The sequence below is a fragment of the Podarcis vaucheri genome (assembly GCF_965113315.1).
Source record: "Podarcis vaucheri genome assembly, chromosome: 7".
NCBI classification, from domain to species: Eukaryota; Metazoa; Chordata; class Lepidosauria; order Squamata; family Lacertidae; genus Podarcis; species Podarcis vaucheri.
Window position 1 is genome coordinate 20,776,236 of NC_138765.1, and position 19,876 is coordinate 20,796,111.

Genomic DNA, 19,876 nt, shown 5'->3' on the forward strand with positions numbered 1-19,876 from the left:
TTGTACAAGGGAAGTCAGTGCGGTAGGCAAGCTGTCTTTTAGGGAAGGCTGTCCCCCCCCCCCATCTCAACACTCCCACAACCCCAGCAGCTTGAAGGCCTCTGCAGTACTTTAATTAATTTATTTCCCAAAATTTGTAGACCGCTTGGTTCTTTTTTAAAAAGCAACAACCCTCGAAAGGGGTTTGCAAAAAGGCAAAACAGTAAAATCGAGAAAAAATCGCAACCATGCTTTAAAACATACGGAAGTTAAAATACTAAAACATTAAAATTATCTCAGCTTTCTAAGCATCTAGGTAGGCTTGTCTACACAGCATTTTTTTTTTTTTTTGCAGGCCCAAAAGGACAGTGAAGGCACTCGCTTGATCTCAATAGGCAGGGAGTTTCAAAGTGCAGGTGCTGCCACACTAAATGATTCTTACAATTGCGGGATGGGTATTATGTGGCACCTATAGTAGTGCCAATTCCACCAATCGAAGTGGGCACGTGGGATAAACTGGTCCAAAATCGTTAAGGGCTTTATATGCTAATAGCAACATTCTGAACTTAGCCCAGTAACAAATCAGCAACCAGTGTAGATCTCTGAACATGGGTGTTATATGCTGACTAGGCCTTTTGTTGTCAGCAATTGTACTGCAGCATTGTGCACTAGCTGCAGCTAGGAGACATTGCAGGGCAGCTTCAACCTTTGGTAAACATTACAAGTTGGACATGGATGCTTCTGCCAAGAAATCCTTCAGTAGGAGGGTATTAGAACAGGTTGTTTCTCAGTAAAGTGGCAGCCCCATATATTGATCCCCCATGTCAGTTAAGCTTTGGCATATCCCATTCAAGGCTCCCCTCCTCACTGCAGGAAAATGTGACATTGGACCTACCAAGAAGGTTCATTTTCTGCAGGGAATGAAGGGGAACTCGCCCACCCGAAAAGATTTGAGTTTGATTTCCACTGCAAGCTTATTGCTTTTTTCTTGTCTTTTCTTGTTTGTTTTCTCTCTAATCAGCTCATTATTTTTTTAGTTTTCTCAATTCTGTTCTCTGGATCAGTTGTTTTTTGACCATTTGATCTCTGTAGGCTTGAGCTTGGATACCTTCAACTGGAGAGGTCGCTCTCCTGCTGCAAGGTAAGAACAGCTCTAATTTGCATATTCCTGCTTAGTAGAGTGAGTGAGAGGGCCAACCCATGCAAGGATCTCCTCCATTCCCTGCAGAAAAGGAACCTTCATGGTAGGTCTAATGTCATATTTTATTAATTTTAAACTCATTTATTAATTGATGTTTCTTGTAGATTATTAAATTATGGTAACTCTCTTTGGTTACCCACAAAATAAATGCTGCAATACAATTATCTGCAGCTGTCGTTTATTTATACCTTTTCTGGAGGAGTCCCAGGTTCAATTCCTGCTCCACACCATAACTCAATGAATTGCAAGTCGCAGGGTTGGGAAAGACTCTTACCCCAAAGCAATCCCATCAGCTAGAAAGACCAGTAGTCCAACTTCGCATAAGACAGCCACATCAGTTCAGATAGTGAAGGTGTGCTTAAGGTACTGAGATGTTGCCTGTGGGTCAATTCTCCCCCCACCCGTAAAACATAGCATAAGAAACTATCCATCGCCACCATGAAATTAAATATGTGTATTAGTTCACATCATCTCTCCTCCTCTCTCCACATCTGCCTTTTTTTGCTCATACCTTCAAGCTCTATGGTAAGAACCAGAGTCCATGGTTCTTTTTTTAACTTTCAAGGTATGAAAAATTGACTAAATGTAAAGACTAAACTAGACCATTTCACAGCCTTTGCCTAGTACAGTGTTCCCTCTGGAGACAGTGTGCACCTTTGATTCAGGTACTTCTGACTTAAGGCCTGAACAGGAATCTGTGCCAATTGTCTCAACACCCATGCTATTTAGTGCCCACAGACAATATACAAAAACGTTCCCAGTTGCTTTATTTAGAGCTAAGCAGGAAAGAAACAGGTACTACAGTATAAAAACAAACAAATCCTAGAGTAACATTAGAAGGACAGTAATGACAGTCAACATTTGCACCACAGCAGGCAAAGAGCTTCAGCTCTAGAGCCTGCTGCAGTCTGAGCAACTTACATGATATGCTAAGGGTGGGGGTCAGGGACAAAAGAGAATGAATGTAGCAAGATTGGTTGTCTCAGACAATCAAGAGCTGAAGGAGCTTTTTCCTTTTAATTCAGGTCCTCATCCTAACGTCAATATTGCTGCTGAATTTCTTGATGCTCAATTTCTTGATGCTCAGCTTATGTTTCAGAAATGCTGAGGAGAGAGCAAAGTTAGTATCCAATTAAACGTTTTATATACATTACATTCAGGATATGGAAACTTACCACAGAAACTAACAGTAGAAATGATTTAAAGATTTTCCAGAAACCCATGTCACTTTCAACATTCCTCAACTGCTTCAATCTGTCCTCCATCTCCCAAAAGTATCCAATACCAGATATTCAGAAATTTGCTTTAACTTTTCATTAAGAAACAAGAGGAAACCAAACTGTTAAAAGAAGACTCCAGAGTCCTGACGGCTGTCTTTTTCATCTGGTACCTGGATAATTACTTCTAGAATGGAACTTTGGCCTGGTCTGCTCCCACACTGGTTGCCTTCCCCAAGCTCCAATGAAGCCACCCAGTTTGAGCAGACCAAGCAATCCTGTGAGGGCACTGTATTGGAGCAGGGATGAGGAACCTGGTGACCTCTAGATGTTATTGGACCATAGCTCCCACCATCGCCATGTTGGGTGGGGTGATGGGAATCCAACAGCTGGAAAGCCACAGGTATCCCAACCAGGCCAGTGCAGAACAGGGTGGGGCAGCCAGGTACACTTTTCCCAGGCTTTGGAGGACTAAACTGGTTTGGGGGGACCCTCCAGGGAGCGACTGCTTTTCTGGTTGAGTTTATAACTTTAATCTAACAAGACTCCTACCCGAGGCCTCAGACAAGCTCTTCGCAGGCCTGATCCCAACCCTGATCTAGATCAAGAGAAAAGGGAACCAGTAAGCCCTCTTCAGGCTAGATTGCCTACATTTTACGAATTATTCAAACTTATCAGTATGGAGAGAGGCATGATAACAAGCGTTTGTTGCTGAAAAGGAAAAAATAAATGAGAAATGAGAGGTAGAAAACACGGAAATAACAGGTTGCTTTTAAACATGGATAGCAAAGAGAGGAGACTTACATTTCTCTCTCGCCATACTGGCCTGCTGGGAATTTCGGCGACATTCTGGGATGTGTTTGTTGTTGACAGTGACTTCCTGTTGCTGAGGATGTGCACAATAGTGCCAAGAGCCTCTGATAAGTCTTGTAAAGAGGTACCACTCAACCCATATAGCGTGGAAGCTGTACAAATGAACAAAATAAATATAACAACCCTCATTGATGGAGCCATCAGTACGACTTCCAGGCAGCATTACCAACAATTCTTATTAGAACAGTGGTAGTTAACCTGTGGTCTTGGAGATGATGTTGGGATTACAGCTCCCACAAACACTGACCATTGGTTGTGCTGGCTGGCGGGGGGCACAGGTTGGCCACCCCCAAAACATTCCTTTCTGCCATCTTTCATTAGTCAATAATCTCTTTCTTTCTTTTTTGAAGTCTTATAATATACACCTCACACCCTTCCCTTTTTTGTTGCACTAGCTTTAAAACCCTAGAGTGAAAATCATTAAGTATAAAGTTTGTCGCTCTCAACTTCTATCTCTCATCTGTTATCATTCTAACTTTTATCTCTCCTTTTATCTGCTATTGTTCACCTCTCCCCTTCTGCCTGTTATTGTGCCACTCTCTATGTCTGGAATAATCACTGTCTACTCACCAATTGCCTCCCCTGCTTTAAATCCGTGTTCAAAACCCACTTCTGCAAAGCCTTTTCTAGATCATCATACCATGACATCATCTGTTCTTTGCTTGTGTTACAAGCTGTGCCATTTTTATTTAATTAAATTTAAATTTACATATACTATATCCAATACACACTCTGTATTAAATGTATACAGTGGTGCCTCGCAAGACGAAAAGAATCTGTTCCGCGAGTCTCTTCATCTTGCGGTTTTTTCGTCTTGTGAAGCAAGCCCATTAGCGGCTTAGCGGATCAGCTGTTAAGCGGCTTAGCGGATCAGCTGTTAAGCGGCTTAGCGGATCAGCTGTTAAGCGGCTTAGCGGATCAGCTGATAAGCAGCTTAGCGCATCAGCTGTTAAGCGGCTTAGCGGTTTAGGATCAGCTGATAAGCGGCTTAGCGTCTTGGGGAAAAGGGGGGGGAAACGCAGGAACTCGCAAGACATTTTCGTCTTGCGAAGCAAGCCCATAGGAAATTCGTCTAGCGGGTTTTCCGTCTTGCGAGGCATTCGTCTTGTGGGGCACCACTGTATTCTGCTTTTCTATGCAAAGTGATGTGTGGATTATGCTGATTTATTAAATTTATATACTACCCTTCATCCACAGCTCACAGGGCGAGTTGCAACATATGAACACAAAATACAGTAACACAAAAGACAATACCACACGCCCCACTGGAGTATGCCACCATGGGGGTTCTCCCACTTCATGCCGTAGCATCTAGAAGCATCTGCTACATCACTCAGCATCAACACGTTGTTCACATGGCAGGTGCTCCTGGACATTATGACGGAAGGAGGCAGTGGGACTTGTCATGTGTGAGTCTTGTTTTCACTGGCATTCCCAAGAGCGGGCATTATACGGAACCCACCAATTCCATGCAGTCACAATATAGGTGCCTGAGGGCCTGAAAGGCAATCCATGGCACCACAATGGAACAGCCACTGTCTGCTCATGCCAACAGTTACCTTGGGTTAGTCGGAGCTCCTCACGCACAGTGTCCAGCTCAGCCTTCAATACGGTGCAACTGGCACATGGAGGTAGCATTCTGGAGCTTGGTGGCCCATCGTGGGTGGTGTCGCCACTGCCGTTTCCACTCCAGGGAGAGTGCAGCAACATCTCAATGCTGTCGCTGAGTGAAGGTCTATCTGCCTCCGGAGATATGTGACCATCATTCCCTGCTTGGGGGCAGGACGCATTGCCATCCTTGTCAAAGACCAGTTGAGATGGCCCAAGGCCAGCTGTTGCTTTCTGCTCACATGATGAATTAGAAGACAGCACCCCGTTCAGAGCCTCTGAAACCCTACCACTGCCCTCCATCTTAGCTTCCCCCTCAACCAGACTCTCTACAGCCACAGCAACATTGCACCCGGAAACAGATCTTCCCCGCCCTTTTGCTTTCCCGGCTTGCTTTCCTGGTGCAGGGGTTGGCATTTGCTTAGCTTTCTCCCCAGCCTCAGATGTCTCCTCTGAGTTATCATTCCGCTTCCTTTGCTTTGTTGCTGCCTCTCCACGTTCTCCATCTTCTGTGGCCACAGTCCGTTCCCTTGGACCTGACTTTGGTCTCTTCCTCAGCTGAAGGTGTGCTTCTGTACCTGAAGGTGGAGAATAAGTTTATCTTGAGAGACCTGCCAAGATAGAAAAATAACAGATGGGCTTGTGGTTAAGGCCCTAGGCTGGGAATCAGAAGATCTGGGTTCCAGGCCCACAGATGCCACAGGGCTCTACTCACCCCTAGAGGATCAGGTTTCCTTATTTAACAAGTTTCTTAGGATACAAATCATCAGGAAGGGCCATGAATAATCATGAATACAGTCCTCTGAATTCAAAAGATGCTTGGCAGTCTTCCTCTACCACAAAAACCCCGAGGTGGGTTACCGTTATTTCCATATTACAGATGATGAATGGAGACTGAGAAAAAGTGTATTCTCAAGGCCCACTCAATAAGGACACTTAATATATCACAATATCCTAAAGAGAACTCACACTCTGCATAGTAATGTATTTTATCCTTTGAAGTGTGGCATACCTTTTCCACCCAATGTATACAAAGAAACATACCCCTGCCACCCTTTCAACGAGCCTGAATAAAAATTCCCTTAAGGCGACTTGGAAGATCGTTTTTCTTCATGTTAAAAATCGTGACTGACAGGATCTCTTCCCCTGAAGATCAGATTGGCTAGTGAACATAATTTTGAAGCATGAAACAGGACACAGTCCTGGAGATTTCATCATAATAATTTGAGGCATTTTGAGAAATTGTTGTAATTATAGAATCATAGAATCATAGAGTTGGAAGAGACCACAAGGGCCATCGAGTCCAACCCCCTGCCAAGCAGGAAACACCATCAGAGCACTCCTGACATATGGTTGTCAAGCCTCTGCTTAAAGACCTCCAAAGTAGGAGACTCCACCACACTCCTTGGCAGCAAATTCCACTGTCGAACAGCTCTTACTGTCAGGAAGTTCTTCCTAATGTTTAGGTGGAATCTTCTTTCTTGTAGTTTGGATCCATTGCTCCGTGTCCGCTTCTCCGGAGCAGCAGAAAACAACCTTTCTCCCTCCTCTATGTGACATCCTTTTATATATTTGAACATGGCTATCATATCACCCCTTAACCTCCTCTTCTCCAGGCTAAACATGCCCAGCTCCCTTAGCCGTTCCTCATAAGGCATCGTTTCCAGGCCTTTGACCATTTTGGTTGCCCTCCTCTGGACACGTTCCAGTTTGTCAGTGTCTTTCTTGAATTGTGGTGCCCAGAACTGGACACAGTACTCCAGGTGTGGTCTGACCAGAGCAGAATACAGTGGCACTATTACTTCCCTTGATCTAGATGCTATACTCCTATTGATGCAGCCCAGAATTGCATTGGCTTTTTTAGCTGCCGCGTCACACTGTTGGCTCATGTCAAGTTTGTGGTCAACCAAGACTCCTAGATCCTTTTCACATGTACTGCTCTCAAGCCAGGTGTCACCCATCTTGTATTTGTGCCTCTCATTTTTTTTGCCCAAGTGCAATACTTTACATTTCTCCCTGTTAAAATTCATCTTGTTTATTTTTGCCCAGTTCTCTAATCTGTCAAGGCCGTTTTGAAGTGTGATCCTGTCCTCTGGGGTGTTAGCCACCCCTCCCAGTTTGGTGTCATCTGCAAATTTGATCAGGATGCCCTTGAGTCCATCATCCAAGTCGTTGATAAAGATGTTGAATAAGACCGGGCCCAAGACAGAACCCTGTGGCACCCCACTAGTCACTCTTCTCCAGGATGAAGAGGAACCATTGATGAGCACCCTTTGGGTTCGGTCAGTCAGCCAGTTACAAATCCACTGAGTGGTAGCATAGTCAAGACCGCATTTTACCAGCTTCTTTACAAGAATATCATGGGGCACCTTGTCAAATGCCTTGCTGAAATCAAGGTAGGCTACATCCACTGCGTTCCCTTCATCTACCAGGCTTGTAATTCTGTCAAAAAACGAGATCAGGTTAGTCTGACATGACTTATTTTTCAGAAATCCATGCTGACTATTGGTGATCACAGCATTCCTTTCTAGGTGCTCACAGACTGTTTGCTTAATGATCTGCTCCAGAATCTTCCCTGCTATTGATGTCAGACTGACTGGGCGGTAATTATTTGGGTCCTCTCTTTTCCCCTTTTTGAAAATAGGGACAACATTTGCCCTCCTCCAGTCTGCCGGGACTTCGCCTGTTCTCCAGGAATTCTCAAAGATGACTGCCAGTGGTTCTGAGATCACATCTGCCAGTTCTTTTAATACTCTTGGATGCAGTTCATCTGGCCCTGGAGACTTGAATACATCTAAACTAGCCAAATATTCTTGTACTATCTCCTTAGTTATTCTGGGCTGTGTTTCCTTTGCTGAATCATTTGCTCCAAATTCTTCAGGTCGGGCATTGTTTTCTTTATCGGAGAAGACTGAGGCAAAGAAGGCATTGAGGAGTTCAGCCCTTTCTGTGTCCCCTGTTTGCATTTCACCATCTTCTCCTCTGAGTGACCCCATTGTTTCTTTGTTCTTCCTTTTGCTACGAACATACCCATAAAAGCCTTTTTTGTTGCTTTTAACCTCTCTAGCAAGCCTGAGTTCATTCTGTGCTTTAGCTTTTCTGACTTTGTGTCTACACGTGCTGGCTATTTGTTTGAATTCCTCTTTGGTGGTTTCCCCCCTTTTCCATTTTTTGTACACATCCTTTTTAAATCTTAATTCAGTTAAAAGTTCTTTAGATAGCCACCCTGGCTTCTTTAGGCACCTTCCATGTTTCCGTCTCATGGTATTGCCTGACGTTGTGCTTTTAGTATCTCCCTCTTAACAAACTCCCAGCTATCATGAACTCCCTTTCCTTTTAGTATTGTTGTCCATGGGATCTCACCCAGCACTTCCCTAAGTTTTATGAAGTCGGCTTTCTTAAAGTCAAGAAATTGAGTCCTAGTATGCTTGGCTGCTCCTTTCCGCTGTATAGTAAATTTCAGAAGAGCATGATCACTCGCGCCTAATGATCCTTCCACTTCTACCCCACTAACCAGGTCATCAACATTGGTTAGGACCAGATCTAAAATGGCTGTTCCTCTTGTTGCTTCTCCCACTTTCTGGACAATGAAGTTGTCTGCAAGGCCAGTGAGGAATCTGTTTGACCTTATGCTCTTGGCTGAGTTTGACGTCCAACAAATATCTGGGTAATTGAAGTCCCCCATTACTACTATCTCCCTTCCTTTTGCATGCTTGGCCATCTGTTCCAGGAAGGCATCATCTATGTCCTCCGTTTGGCTTGGGGATCTATAGTAAACTCCCACAATGAGGTCTCTGTTATTCTTCTCTCCCTTAATTTTGACCCAAATGCTCTCACTTTGGCTTTGAGGATCTAAATCTTGGATCTCTTCACAGGTATACACATCCCTGACATATAACGCCACTCCTCCTCCTTTCTTGTCTGGTCTGTTTCTCCGAAATAGATTGTATCCCCCCATTATTACATTCCAATCGTGGGACTTATCCCACCAGGTTTCAGTGATGCCTATTATGTCATATTTAGTTTGCTGTACCAAGAGCTCAAGCTCATCTTGTTTATTTCCCATGCTTTGCGCATTAGTGTACAGACATTGAAGTCCATTAATCATTCCCCCGTGTCTCTTATTTAAGGATTTTTTCCTCCCACCACTAGGTCCGCGTGCTGTTTGCTCCATTTGGTCTATGACATTTGGATGATCATCTTCATTAATTGATAGACTCCTACCTTCAGGAGCACTGTCTCCCTCCCCCACATTAGTCAGTTTAAAGCCCTCCTGATGAGGTTTCTGAGATTTTTGGCAAAAACATTTCTCCCAACCGTTGTGAGGTGCAGCCCATCGCTTGCCAGAAGTCCATCTTCAAGAAACTGCAGTCCGTGATCTAAGAATCCAAACCGTTCCTGTTTACACCATTTGCGAAGCCAGCTGTTCACTTCCACTATTTTCCCCTCTCTCCCTGGGCCACGTCGTTCAACTGGGAGGACAGATGAGATGACAATTTGTGCATTTAGTTGCTTCAATTTCCTGCCGAGAGCCTCGTAGTCTCTTTTGATCTTCTGGAGGCTATTGCTTGCAGTGTCATTGGTTCCCACATGAACCAAGAGGAAGGGGTATTTGTCAGTGGGTTTTATGATTCCTTGCAGTCGTTCAGTTACATCTTGGATCTTAGCCCCGGGGAGACAGCACACTTCCCGAGACATCTTGTCAGGCCCACAGATCACTGCTTCTGTTCCCCTCAGTAGGGAATCCCCTATCACCACTACACGCCTCCTCTTGGGTTTGGTCGGGGTTCTTCCGTGAGCTGTCCGTTCCAAGGTCGCCTGCACATTCCCTGAGGACTGACTTTGCTGCTCGTCTTCATATACCTGATCGACTGTAATGAGGGAGAGATCCTCAAATGGAGTCTGCTCTTCGTCTTCCATGCTAGGGGAGAGGACCTCAAAGCGATTGTGTATTTCTAAGCAATCAGAGTGAACCCTGGGCCTCCTACTTCTTTGAGTGACGTTTCTCCATATATCTGGCTCCTGTGTTGGTGAACTATCCTCCTTCTCAGGGGAGTCCCCTGTCTCCTCCTTGGTGGAGACGGTGTGCTCTGTTGCTTCCAAGAAGAGCTCCAGCTCTCTAATTCTTTGGAGCGTAGCTACACGTTCCTCCAGTTGCAGGACTTTGTCTTTTAAGAGGGCAATCAACATGCAATTGCTGCAGGTAAAGCTGCCTGCAACCTTTGGCAAGATGGCAAACATTGCGCAGGAATCGCAGGCGACTGCAGCTGTTCCCTCCCCTTCCATCTTGAGATCGTGTCGTTGGGGTTGGCTACAGAGGTCCTGCATCATAAAAAGCTTGAAGACAGGACAAATAACTTCCCCCACACAAAAAAAACCTAGATCTCCCCCAACAAACGTTTGAGACTAGCTCCCCTAAATCTAAAAGATGGATCTAACTGCGCGCGCCGCTAGGCCCTGCCCCCTCTGACCTTTACACAGGGAAAACAGCTAATCAGCCAGAAAGAAACACACACACACACAAGAAAACCCTTTTTGCTCCTTCTTCAACTGATGCCCTGCAAACTCTGATAAGCTCCTCCCACAGCTAATCCCCTGCCTCAACAGAAACCCTGCCCCCTCTGACCTTTACACAGGGAAAACAGCTAATCAGCCAGAAAGAAACACACACACACACACAAGAAAACCCTTTTTGCTCCTTCTTCAACTGATGCCCTGCAAACTCTGATAAGCTCCTCCCACAGCTAATCCCCTGCCTCAACAGAAACCCTGCCCCCTCTGACCTTTACACAGGGAAAACAGCTAATCAGCCAGAAAGAAACACACACACACAAGAAAACCCTTTTTGCTCCTTCTTCAACTGATGCCCTGCAAACTCTGATAAGCTCCTCCCACAGCTAATCCCCTGCCTCAACAGAAACCCTGCCCCCTCTGACCTTTACACAGGGAAAACAGCTAATCAGCCAGAAAGAAACACACACACAAGAAAACCCTTTTTGCTCCTTCTTCAACTGATGCCCTGCAAACGAAACCACAGGAACCACCTGTTATCATACAACCGTTGCTACAACTTATATTTGCATAGGTGAAAGATTAAACGATCTGAAGAGAAACCAGAGGATGTTCATGTTACTTGCAGGCATGGCAATTTATAAATCCCTTTAATACCATTTTCATTGTTTTGGTGGTTCCTGTGGTTTCGTCTGCTATTTTGTTTGTTTGACAGAAGACATGTAGGTGTGGGCTGAATTGTATTAATGCTCTTGTTTAGCAGTGTAGGATTTGAATCACTAGATGTTAGTCCCATCCAACTCTACAAAAATTAATAAAACATTTTTAAAGGAAAAAAGAATTACCAATCAAAGCGTCCTTACAACCATGATCCTGTATCTAGCAGTAGTTCCAATCATCCCAGTGTGAAGAGGGAAATATGGAAGGGTTGCAAATTCCACGCAAAACCACTTCTGCTGTCCTAAACATAAATAATTGGCCAAACCTATCTGTTCAGAGTCTACTATACTCTCTGGCCCCTGAGAAGGCAGCATAGTGTAGTCTCTTGTAGCATGAAGTGCTCAAAGGAGAAAGTGGTAGAATTCGGAGTAAATTTTATTTTAGAGCCCTTACGTTAAGCAGATGAAAGCAGGAGCAGGTTTACTGCCAAGCAATAGATGTAATTACTACGAGGAGTGGCAGGTGAGGGAGAAATGATGTCAGGCATTTCCTCAACACGTAATCCCATGAACCTGGAAAAGTAAGGGTGGAGTTCTATGGCCTAATGCAATCTAGGAAGGCATTCCTTACCAACTTTCCTAGGGTTCTCTTGACTGTCTTTGATGGAAGATGGTCTCCGAACCTCATCCAATTCTTCTTGGGGGGAATCTGCCACCATGTCATCGGATATCACCCGTGCCTGGAACAGTAAGAATGCCACATCTGCATTCATCACCTTCTGCTCAAGTTAACAGGCCCTTTAGTTTCACCAACGATATCGGTGTTGGTCCCCGTTATCTGTGAACCATGGATGATTTGAACTTGCTGTTTGTAACTGGAGAGCCAACTCATTCTAAATGTTCCTTAAAGACTGGATCCTACTGTATATACCCGAGTCCTAACAAGACTGAGTGTATCCTACTTACATGGATGTGTTGCTAAGAATCTGATGTTTTGTACTAATGAAATGTCTGTTGTTTCTAAAAAGCCAACTCTGCCATCATAGTTGTCTAGAAAAAGTTTGAATAGTCACACAGCAGGCCAGGTCTGCCTTTCCCTTTTTGGCCAAGCAACACCCAAGATGATGTGAAGTGGGGAATAGATAAAGACAAGGCTTGGATGAAAGGCGCTTTACAGGCACTGACATTCAGCTGGTTGGTGATGCCTGCAAAGCCCCTTGCACAGTGCTTTCCAAACACCACAGACTATCAGCTGATTGCCAGTGCTTGGGAAGCAATGCACTCAAGGCTCCTCAAGCACCAACAATTTGCTTGGATTGTTGGGGCTTGGAAGTGCTGTGTGGTTCGATTGTCTACCTGCCAAACGTAGCCTGCCAGTAAGGAGATAAGGATCCAGATTACCATCTGAATCCAGTTCTGCACCCCTGCCGTACAGTGTTAACCAAAGGCCAATAAACCCAAGGGAATAGCAGGCATGGTTTCCAGGAATCAGAAGACAGGCTTCTGTGCCTTGCAGAACATATTGTTCCTGCCTACTCAACCCCCAACCTGGCCCCGCCCTGCCACAAATCTCTGTCCCTTCTAAAAGCTGAGGGCTAGAATTCTTAGGTTTCTATCTGGTGTCCTTTGGCCAAGGAGAAACCTGTGTAAGGTCAGCTCCAAGCAAGAATCAGAAATAATCAGAAATATGATCCTACCTGATCCCTTTGCCTCTTGGACTCAAAGTGAAGCTGAAACCTCTCTGCCAGGGCCACAGCCTCCTTGCCGTTTTCTGGCTGACATTCACGTACCAAAGTCTGGATTTCGTCAGGCAAAATATTCAAAAACTGCTCAACAACCAGCAGCTCCATGATCTGCTCTTTGCTGCGGACATCTGGCCTCAGCCATTGATAGGAAAGTCCCCACAGGCACCTGTAAACCTCTTGGGGTCCCTGGGCTTCCTGGTAGCGGAACTGCCTGAAAGACTGACGCTGTGTCTCTAAGTCTATGTCCGTTTCCAGCGCTTTAGCACAATTGCTGCCGCAGAGTTGTTGGGTCTTGCTATGAAGTTGGCCTTTATCTTGCTGTCCAGAACTCTGGTAGGAATCACACAATGGATTCAAAACAGAGAGGTGTGCCTCTGGGTTATCACCCTTTCCTGTTGTCCCCATGTGCCCTGCAACAGGAGGAGGCCTCAGGGCCGTCAGCACCTCTTGGCATTGGTCTCCAGGAGACTGCTGAGATAGTAGCCATCTCAGTATCTCTTCAGCAGTCCAATACTGCACTTCAGGGGGCACTTTCACTGCTCCTCCAAGTGCCTCCTTCACAGGAAGTCTGGTTAAGCCCTTTCCTGCTACATCAGCTTGCATTATCTGTTCTAGCAAAGCCTGTAGCTGTGAGCCAGGGCCTGCAGCTGTTCCTGCTCCATTCTTTGTTGACACCTGCAAGGTGTGCAAAGCGTTGGTACAAGCGGTGGAGGTAGGACTGGCAGGAGGTCGCTGAGTCAGTGCTTGGACAAGCTCGGTTTGCTTCTGAAAAAGCTTCTCAAAGAGCTGGGCCTGGAACTCCCTATCCTCCCGGCGCATCTCCCTGTCATGCTGGATGAACTCTGCTAAACTCTGCTTCTCCTCTGCTTGGCTAGCAACCTGTCTCTGCATTCTCTGCACTTCCAGCTGATGGGAACGCCCATATTTCTGGCCAGTGCCCCTTGGGAAGCTTGACTGCCCATCTCCCTGAGCTTTTTGCTTCCGGGTTCGGAGGTGGGGACGTTGGTCAAGCATGGATATGAGATGTCTTGGTGCAGGCTGGGTCTCCATCACTATAGGAGAGGCCACATCTGTAAGGAAAGCAACAAAGCACAATTAATATCCAGAGAAATGCAATGGTGTGCATATACCCAGGATACATTCCACCTTAGTGACAGAGCATGCTGGTCCATAAGGAATGAGAGATGATTCAAACGTCCAAAAAAGCAACCACTACAATCCTCACAGGATTAAATCACTTCAGAATGCATGTTAAGAAACCAAGCTTTTGTACTCCTCTACATCAAATTTCCCTCCATGTGGAAAGTTAGCACCTATAGGGAAAGTACTTTAGCTTTTTGACCTGTGAGAGCATTCAGACACACAGCACCCATGACCTACATGCTAGAGAGTTATATGAAGAATTCATCACATGCTTTCTTCTGAATGCATGATTTGGCTTTTATTTGATTGTCATGTAACTTTTGCAGGATGAGTCCAAGGGCAGTGATCTAGGATATCTATTTAGAAAAACTAACTCCACTGTAACATTTTAAAATGTAAGCATATGCAGAATCACTTTTTAAAATGTGACCCCATGAGTGCAAAAAAGTTTCTGCTGGAACTGACCCTGAAATTGTAGGCAATGTGTAGGTAAAAACAGCTGTACTGCAGCTACCCAGATGACAAATTATGAAATTACAATGAAATTAGTACGACTTGCACCCACTTGGATGCATATGTACATATGGTGCTAAGAGCTCTTGACCTTTAAGAGACAATCTTAAAGTTCAAGATGAATCAACTGGACAAGGCTAACAAACTAGAAAGAGAGCGTGTTATTTATAATGGAGGATCCTGCAGTCCAAAGGGACGAAAGTGCTGCAATTCATTACCCTAGTTAGTGTCATAGTAATCTCTTGCATGGAATACATTCATCTCGGACAGGTGCCCCAACTGTCCAAGTCTAAGCTATTTTTGGTCTGATTATGAAACAATAAAGTGCAATTTTGCTACAGGCAAAAAAGATTACAATACAAGGAGACAAAGACAGAACTTGAGAGGCATCTAGAAAGTCTTCTCAGGAGAGCAGAGGAGAAGCAAGCACTTGACAAATATGTGGGTGCCAAGAATATAGGGAAGTGCAGGTCAGAGGCCTTGAAGGCTAAATACCCAGTAAAAGGCTACAATTAAACAAATAATTCAAATCAAAGATGTCAGCCCCACCTGAGGTATCCTTCAGGAGGGGCTCTGCTGAAATAAACCAGGCAAAACGAACAATGGAGCTTACCAAGCTCAGGTGATATTTCATCTTCTGATTCCTCTTCTTTCACTTGAACTGGGATGACTTGGATCTCACCGAAGGCATCCTGAGACTCTGCCTGGACATAGCTGAATTCATCAGTCCCTTGGCTTTCAGAGGCGGCAGTCTGTGACAACCAGTGCCCAGAGACCTGAGACCCCCACCGCTCACTGATGCTAGACTGGGTCCCCCAGGGCTCAGATATAGAAATGCCTTCCTGTCTGTCTGCAGAGATACTGGACCCCTCACCAGCTTCTGAGGGAAAGCCTGGTCTGCAGTTTATATACTGTGTCATTATCTGGTCGATCTCATCATAAAATGGACACTTGATGGGTGGTCGCCCAACTGAGTTATTTTCTTTTGCTTTCCGGTAAGCCACTTTCAAGCCTTTCATTTTCTCCCGGCACTGGTCCCCGGTTCGGTAAATGCCCATTTCTGCAAGGCGCTGGGAAATGCCATCATACACTGCACGGTTCCTCCCGTGAGAGCTCAGATCGTGAGTGACTGCCGCCTCGGTCCACAGGGCAAGGAGCACCTTGATGTGCTCTGCTGGCCAGCTGGCTGCCCGCTCTTGTGGTCTGTCACGCCTCATCATTACCAAGGAAAATCGAAGAGTTTTGTTGGCAGAAGACGCAAAAAGTCTGGCCTATGGAAGTCCATGCACCGGCAACCCAGATACAAAGAAAGGGAATTTAAATGCAAGGGATTTCAAGGTTCCCAATCTCCATGCAAGGAATGCCTCGTAGGTGATGCTTGACCCACCTCCATGTGTCATTTATACAGAGCTTCCTGCAGCCGCCAAACCCAGGAATCTGAACTCAGGGCAGCCACAATAGCTACATCCTTCCATTCATACTAGATGGAGTGGAATCAATCCAGGGCAGGTCACCAGCTCATAAGAAAATGCCATTAGAGTACTGCTTCTCCTGTAGGAAGGAAGCTAGGTTAACAACAACCCAAGGTTAATCCAGTAAGAAAGTCACTGGTTTGTATGTATACTCAGTTTCAGGAAAGTAGGGTATCTGTTCACACTAAATGTCAGCTAGTCTTATTCACCTGCTAAAACAACAGAAGATGCAGCTGTCAATAATGGATGTTGGAAAAATCCTAGTTCCCCAGGTGCTTAAAAACATGGTGAAGATAAGAATTATGGCTAAATATTTGTTTTTCAACTTTCTTCCAAATACAGGGCAGTTTACAAATGGACTTTCATTGTTCTAACTCCACAACAACACGGTGAGGTAGGTTAGGCTGAAAGATAGTGACTGGCCCATGGTCATCCAGCCGAAGTCTGACACTGTTCAGTTGTCTAAACACTCTTCATTTTTTAACCTGAAGAACGCACCTTTAATCTTAACCTTCAAAACACTATTAATCTTAAAATTGTGTTTGTTTTTAGCTTTTTATTTTGTTAACCCTGTATCCTTGTGTCTCTAGAGTGCAAAAGTAAGCTAATGATTTAGGCAACATTGTTTCCAAGTCACAAGTAAGCATTCCATTTCATTCTATATTAATAAAACCTCCAGATGAGAACTATGTCCAGTTTTGGGCACCACATTTAAGAAGAATGCAGACAAATTGGAACAGGTTTAGAGTAGGACAACGAAGATAGTCAGAAATATGAAAAAGTCTTATGAGGAAAGGTTGAAAGAACAGACCATTTATTTTACCCTGGAGAAGGGTGTGGGTGTTTGTGTGTGCAATACTGCACTCTTCAAATACCTGAATGGCTGTGATGCAAAAGAAAAAAACGTGTCTCCTGCTACCCCAGAAGGAATAAATAGATGGCTTTAAGTTACAGAAGAACAGATTTCTGGGCAGATGGAGCTTTTCAACATGAGAAGGTAGCCCATCTAGGGAAAGGAAAACTCTGATCCTAAACCTCTGCTGCCTTGCGGGATATCTTCAGGAGAAAAAAAGTCTACGGGGTAAACCCTACACAAATTTGAAATACAATCCCCAAGACGGTTGGGTAGCACCTTGTACACCTCCTTCCGGCAACTCCTACAGCCAACAAGCAGGTGCCAAATGTATTGCTCTGCTTTCCTTTGGACCACATCAGTGAGGCCGTGAGGTGGGTCTTGTCGTCTGAGCAGCCCTAGGACCTCCACACTGCCCAGGCTTACGCCCTGGGGAAGTCACTATGGTGCTGCTTACACATAACAAGTTATCAGTCTCTGCAGCCACAGCAGGTCTTGTGATTTTCTAACCGTTTGACTTCCAGAGGTGCACTCCATTGTCTCTAGAGACAGACGGATGCCAACACAATTTCTTATTACTAAGAACAGTTTGATAATGGAACCAATCGACCAAAGTGGGTCCCATGCTGGACATCTTCAATCAGAAGATGAACAGCCATCTGTTCAGGCTGCAGAAATTTTCTGCAATAAAATGGGGGGGGGGGATCAGTAGGCATTGGACTAGTACAGCACTCTCCAATTACCTATTCTATTCTATTCCCGATTCTATTACCACAAAGGATAAGCTCAAGAGAAACCAATTCTACCATTTTGAAGAAAGAAACTAGCTGTGTATTGTGTGTACGTTCATTCTACCAATTTGAAGAAACCAGCTGTGCATTGGGTCCACCCCCACCGCTCCCCAAAGCAATTTTTCTCCTCAGAAAAAAAAGTTGTTCTAGATGACCCAAAGGCCACCTCCAATTCTAATTCAGATGTCCAGATGTAGTGGAAGTACAAAAGACTTACTGGGTGGTTATTTTTGTTTGTTTGTTGTGTAAAAAAGGGAATTTTAGCAAATGCTTATTTCCTTGTCTCTATGCAACAAGATAGAGCTACCACAATTCCTACTTCTACATAAACAATTCAAGGCAAATGAGTTTTATTTGCCTTTGCATCTGGTCTCCACCCACCTTTCTGCTTCCATTTAAGAAGTGTGAGGTAAGGGAGACTCTTAAAGAATAAGGTTGTGATGCGACTGGTGCAATCTCCCTGATATTAGGGTGCAAGCCACTTGTGCGTTCAGACCTTCCCATCTGAAACCACTTGCTCCCTGAAGAACAAACCCCAAGATCTGTACCAGAGTGTTTTTTAACGTATGGTGTGGGTGTGAGCACTATCTCTCAGCCTAGCCTCCCTCGAAGGGTTGCTATGAGGAGAAAAATCAGGTCTGCATATGAAAAATACTGCACCCTTCCTTGAGAAGGACAGAAATATAATAAGCAAAACTTACAAATCAATAAACCTAAGCTACGAAAGCCAGCTTTTCACCTGGCTTGCGGAAAGGCTGAGCTGCAGCGATTAGCCAAGGGTCCTGTTTTAGCTCCAGACACTTAAGTTTAGGTTTATTAATTACATTATTATTGATAACAAATATTTATTATCACTATTATTATTATTTATTAGATTTATATACCTCCCTTCATCGTAAGATCTCAAGGGGGCTCACAGAGCAAAATACAGGACAGAAACAAGTAAATAATTAAACAAAACCGAAAAAATAATACCCTCCCTTCACACATGTATAGATCCCCCTGGACACCCCAACAACAACAACCCCTTTTGAAAACACGCGTTTCTTACTGCAATTATTTATATAGTCGTGCATCTAGGAATGTATATATTACAAAATGCACTTTTTAAAAAGGGCCTGAAGCCCCCCGATTTCTCTAAACAGGCCGTTGAAAAGGGGCGGGAGAGATGCTCTCGGCTGAAGGGCAAATGGGTACCGTTCCCTAGGCAGGGAAGGAGCCCGCTAAGGCCAAGGAGCCCCCTTCACCCCCAGCCCTGGCGCCGCCCCTCGCCGCCGCCATTCCCCGAGGCAGGAATCACCTCAGGCGGCCTCCCTCCCCGCCGCCGGAGGGTGTACGAACTCGCCTCCCCCTCCCCCACCCGCTCCAGGGCACCGAAAACCACCTCCCTACCTACCTGCTGTTAAAGAACCACCATAAAGGGGAGGAGCCGCTCCGGCTGCGAGCCCGCCCACAGCCACAGCCAATAGGTGAGCCGGGTCCTTTCGGCTGTGAGGGGCAATCATTGACTCGTCGGCTTGTCACTCACACGGGCAAGAGGCGGGGCTCGGGGGTAGGATTAATCTCCCTTTCTCCCCCCCCGCCTCAACTCCACCGGCACCCATTTCTTGTCCCAGGAAACGGCGACGGGAGTTGGCTGAGAGCTCCTGTCGATCAGAGGGAAGTGGGCGGGGAACGGAGAGGCCATTCGCCCGGCGCTCCTGTCAGTCAAGAGAGGCGGCAAGGTGGGAACTCAGGGTATCTTCTTACCATCTGCCGGGCCCGTTAGTAGAGATAGGAAATGTGGTAGAATGACGCGAGGAGTAAATGGACGGTGCCCAGGAACCTATAAAAACGCCCTCGTGCGCACAGCCCATCAGTGGCGTAGTGTGGGTTGTCAGCACCCGGGGCAAGGCAAGTAATTTGCGCCCCCTAACCCGTGGATTTGCGCCCCCTAACCCCCAGATGTTGCGCCTGGTGCGGCTGCCCCCCCCGCACCCCCCACGCTACGCCACTGCAGCCCATAGAAAGCAATGGAGAAATCCCAGGATCCCCGAAGCAGATGTATCTTTTCTAATTTGAGTCTTTTAATTTCGAGTGGGAATGAGATTTATTTGTTAAGACGTTAAAAATGCGCCGTTTTCTGTAGGCGCAAACTCTGCCCTGGTCTGGGAGGGCACAACGCTACCGAAGCGACCTTCATTCCTGCAACCGGTGCGGCGTTTTGCAACTCCGGATTCTGAGTTTGGGGGATCCAAACCACTCCACGATCCCGCGTGCAACCTGCTGCAAGATTAACAGAAGGGTCGTAGCGCAGGGCTGGCGCGAGCCG

General features: G+C 45.6%; 1 protein-coding gene across 2 annotated transcripts; it reads right to left on the reverse strand.

Annotated features, from left to right (window-relative positions):
* Positions 1-1,930: 1,930 nt before the first annotated feature.
* On the reverse strand, positions 1,931-19,085 carry LOC309537087 (uncharacterized protein). Of its 2 annotated transcripts, XM_082231550.1 has the most exons (7): positions 18,962-19,043; positions 15,063-16,000; positions 12,746-13,863; positions 11,680-11,788; positions 4,830-5,456; positions 3,202-3,362; positions 1,931-2,284 (listed from the first exon to the last, which is right to left on the reverse strand). In XM_082231550.1, exons 2-7 carry the CDS (start codon positions 15,667-15,669, stop codon positions 2,276-2,278), a joined length of 2,631 nt encoding a protein of 876 aa, XP_082087676.1. In that variant the 5' UTR covers positions 15,670-16,000; positions 18,962-19,043; the 3' UTR covers positions 1,931-2,275. The 2 variants fall into 2 exon arrangements, with proteins under 2 accessions (XP_082087676.1, XP_082087677.1); XM_082231551.1 differs by lacking the exon at positions 15,063-16,000 and having other exon boundaries at positions 18,962-19,085.
* Positions 19,086-19,876: the final 791 nt, after the last annotated feature.

Bases quoted from the DNA above. Each gene is read 5' to 3' on its own strand.
- LOC309537087 (XM_082231550.1), bottom strand. From the start codon at position 15,669: ATGATGAGGCGTGACAGACCACAAGAGCGGGCAGCCAGCTGGCCAGCA. The intron at 5,457-11,679 runs GTAAGGAATGCC...CTCCACCTTCAG, and splicing joins AGAGAACCCTAGGAAAGTTG to GTACAGAAGCACACCTTCAG. The intron at 3,363-4,829 runs GTAACTGTTGGC...TCATTTGTACAG, and splicing joins GGAGCTCCGACTAACCCAAG to CTTCCACGCTATATGGGTTG.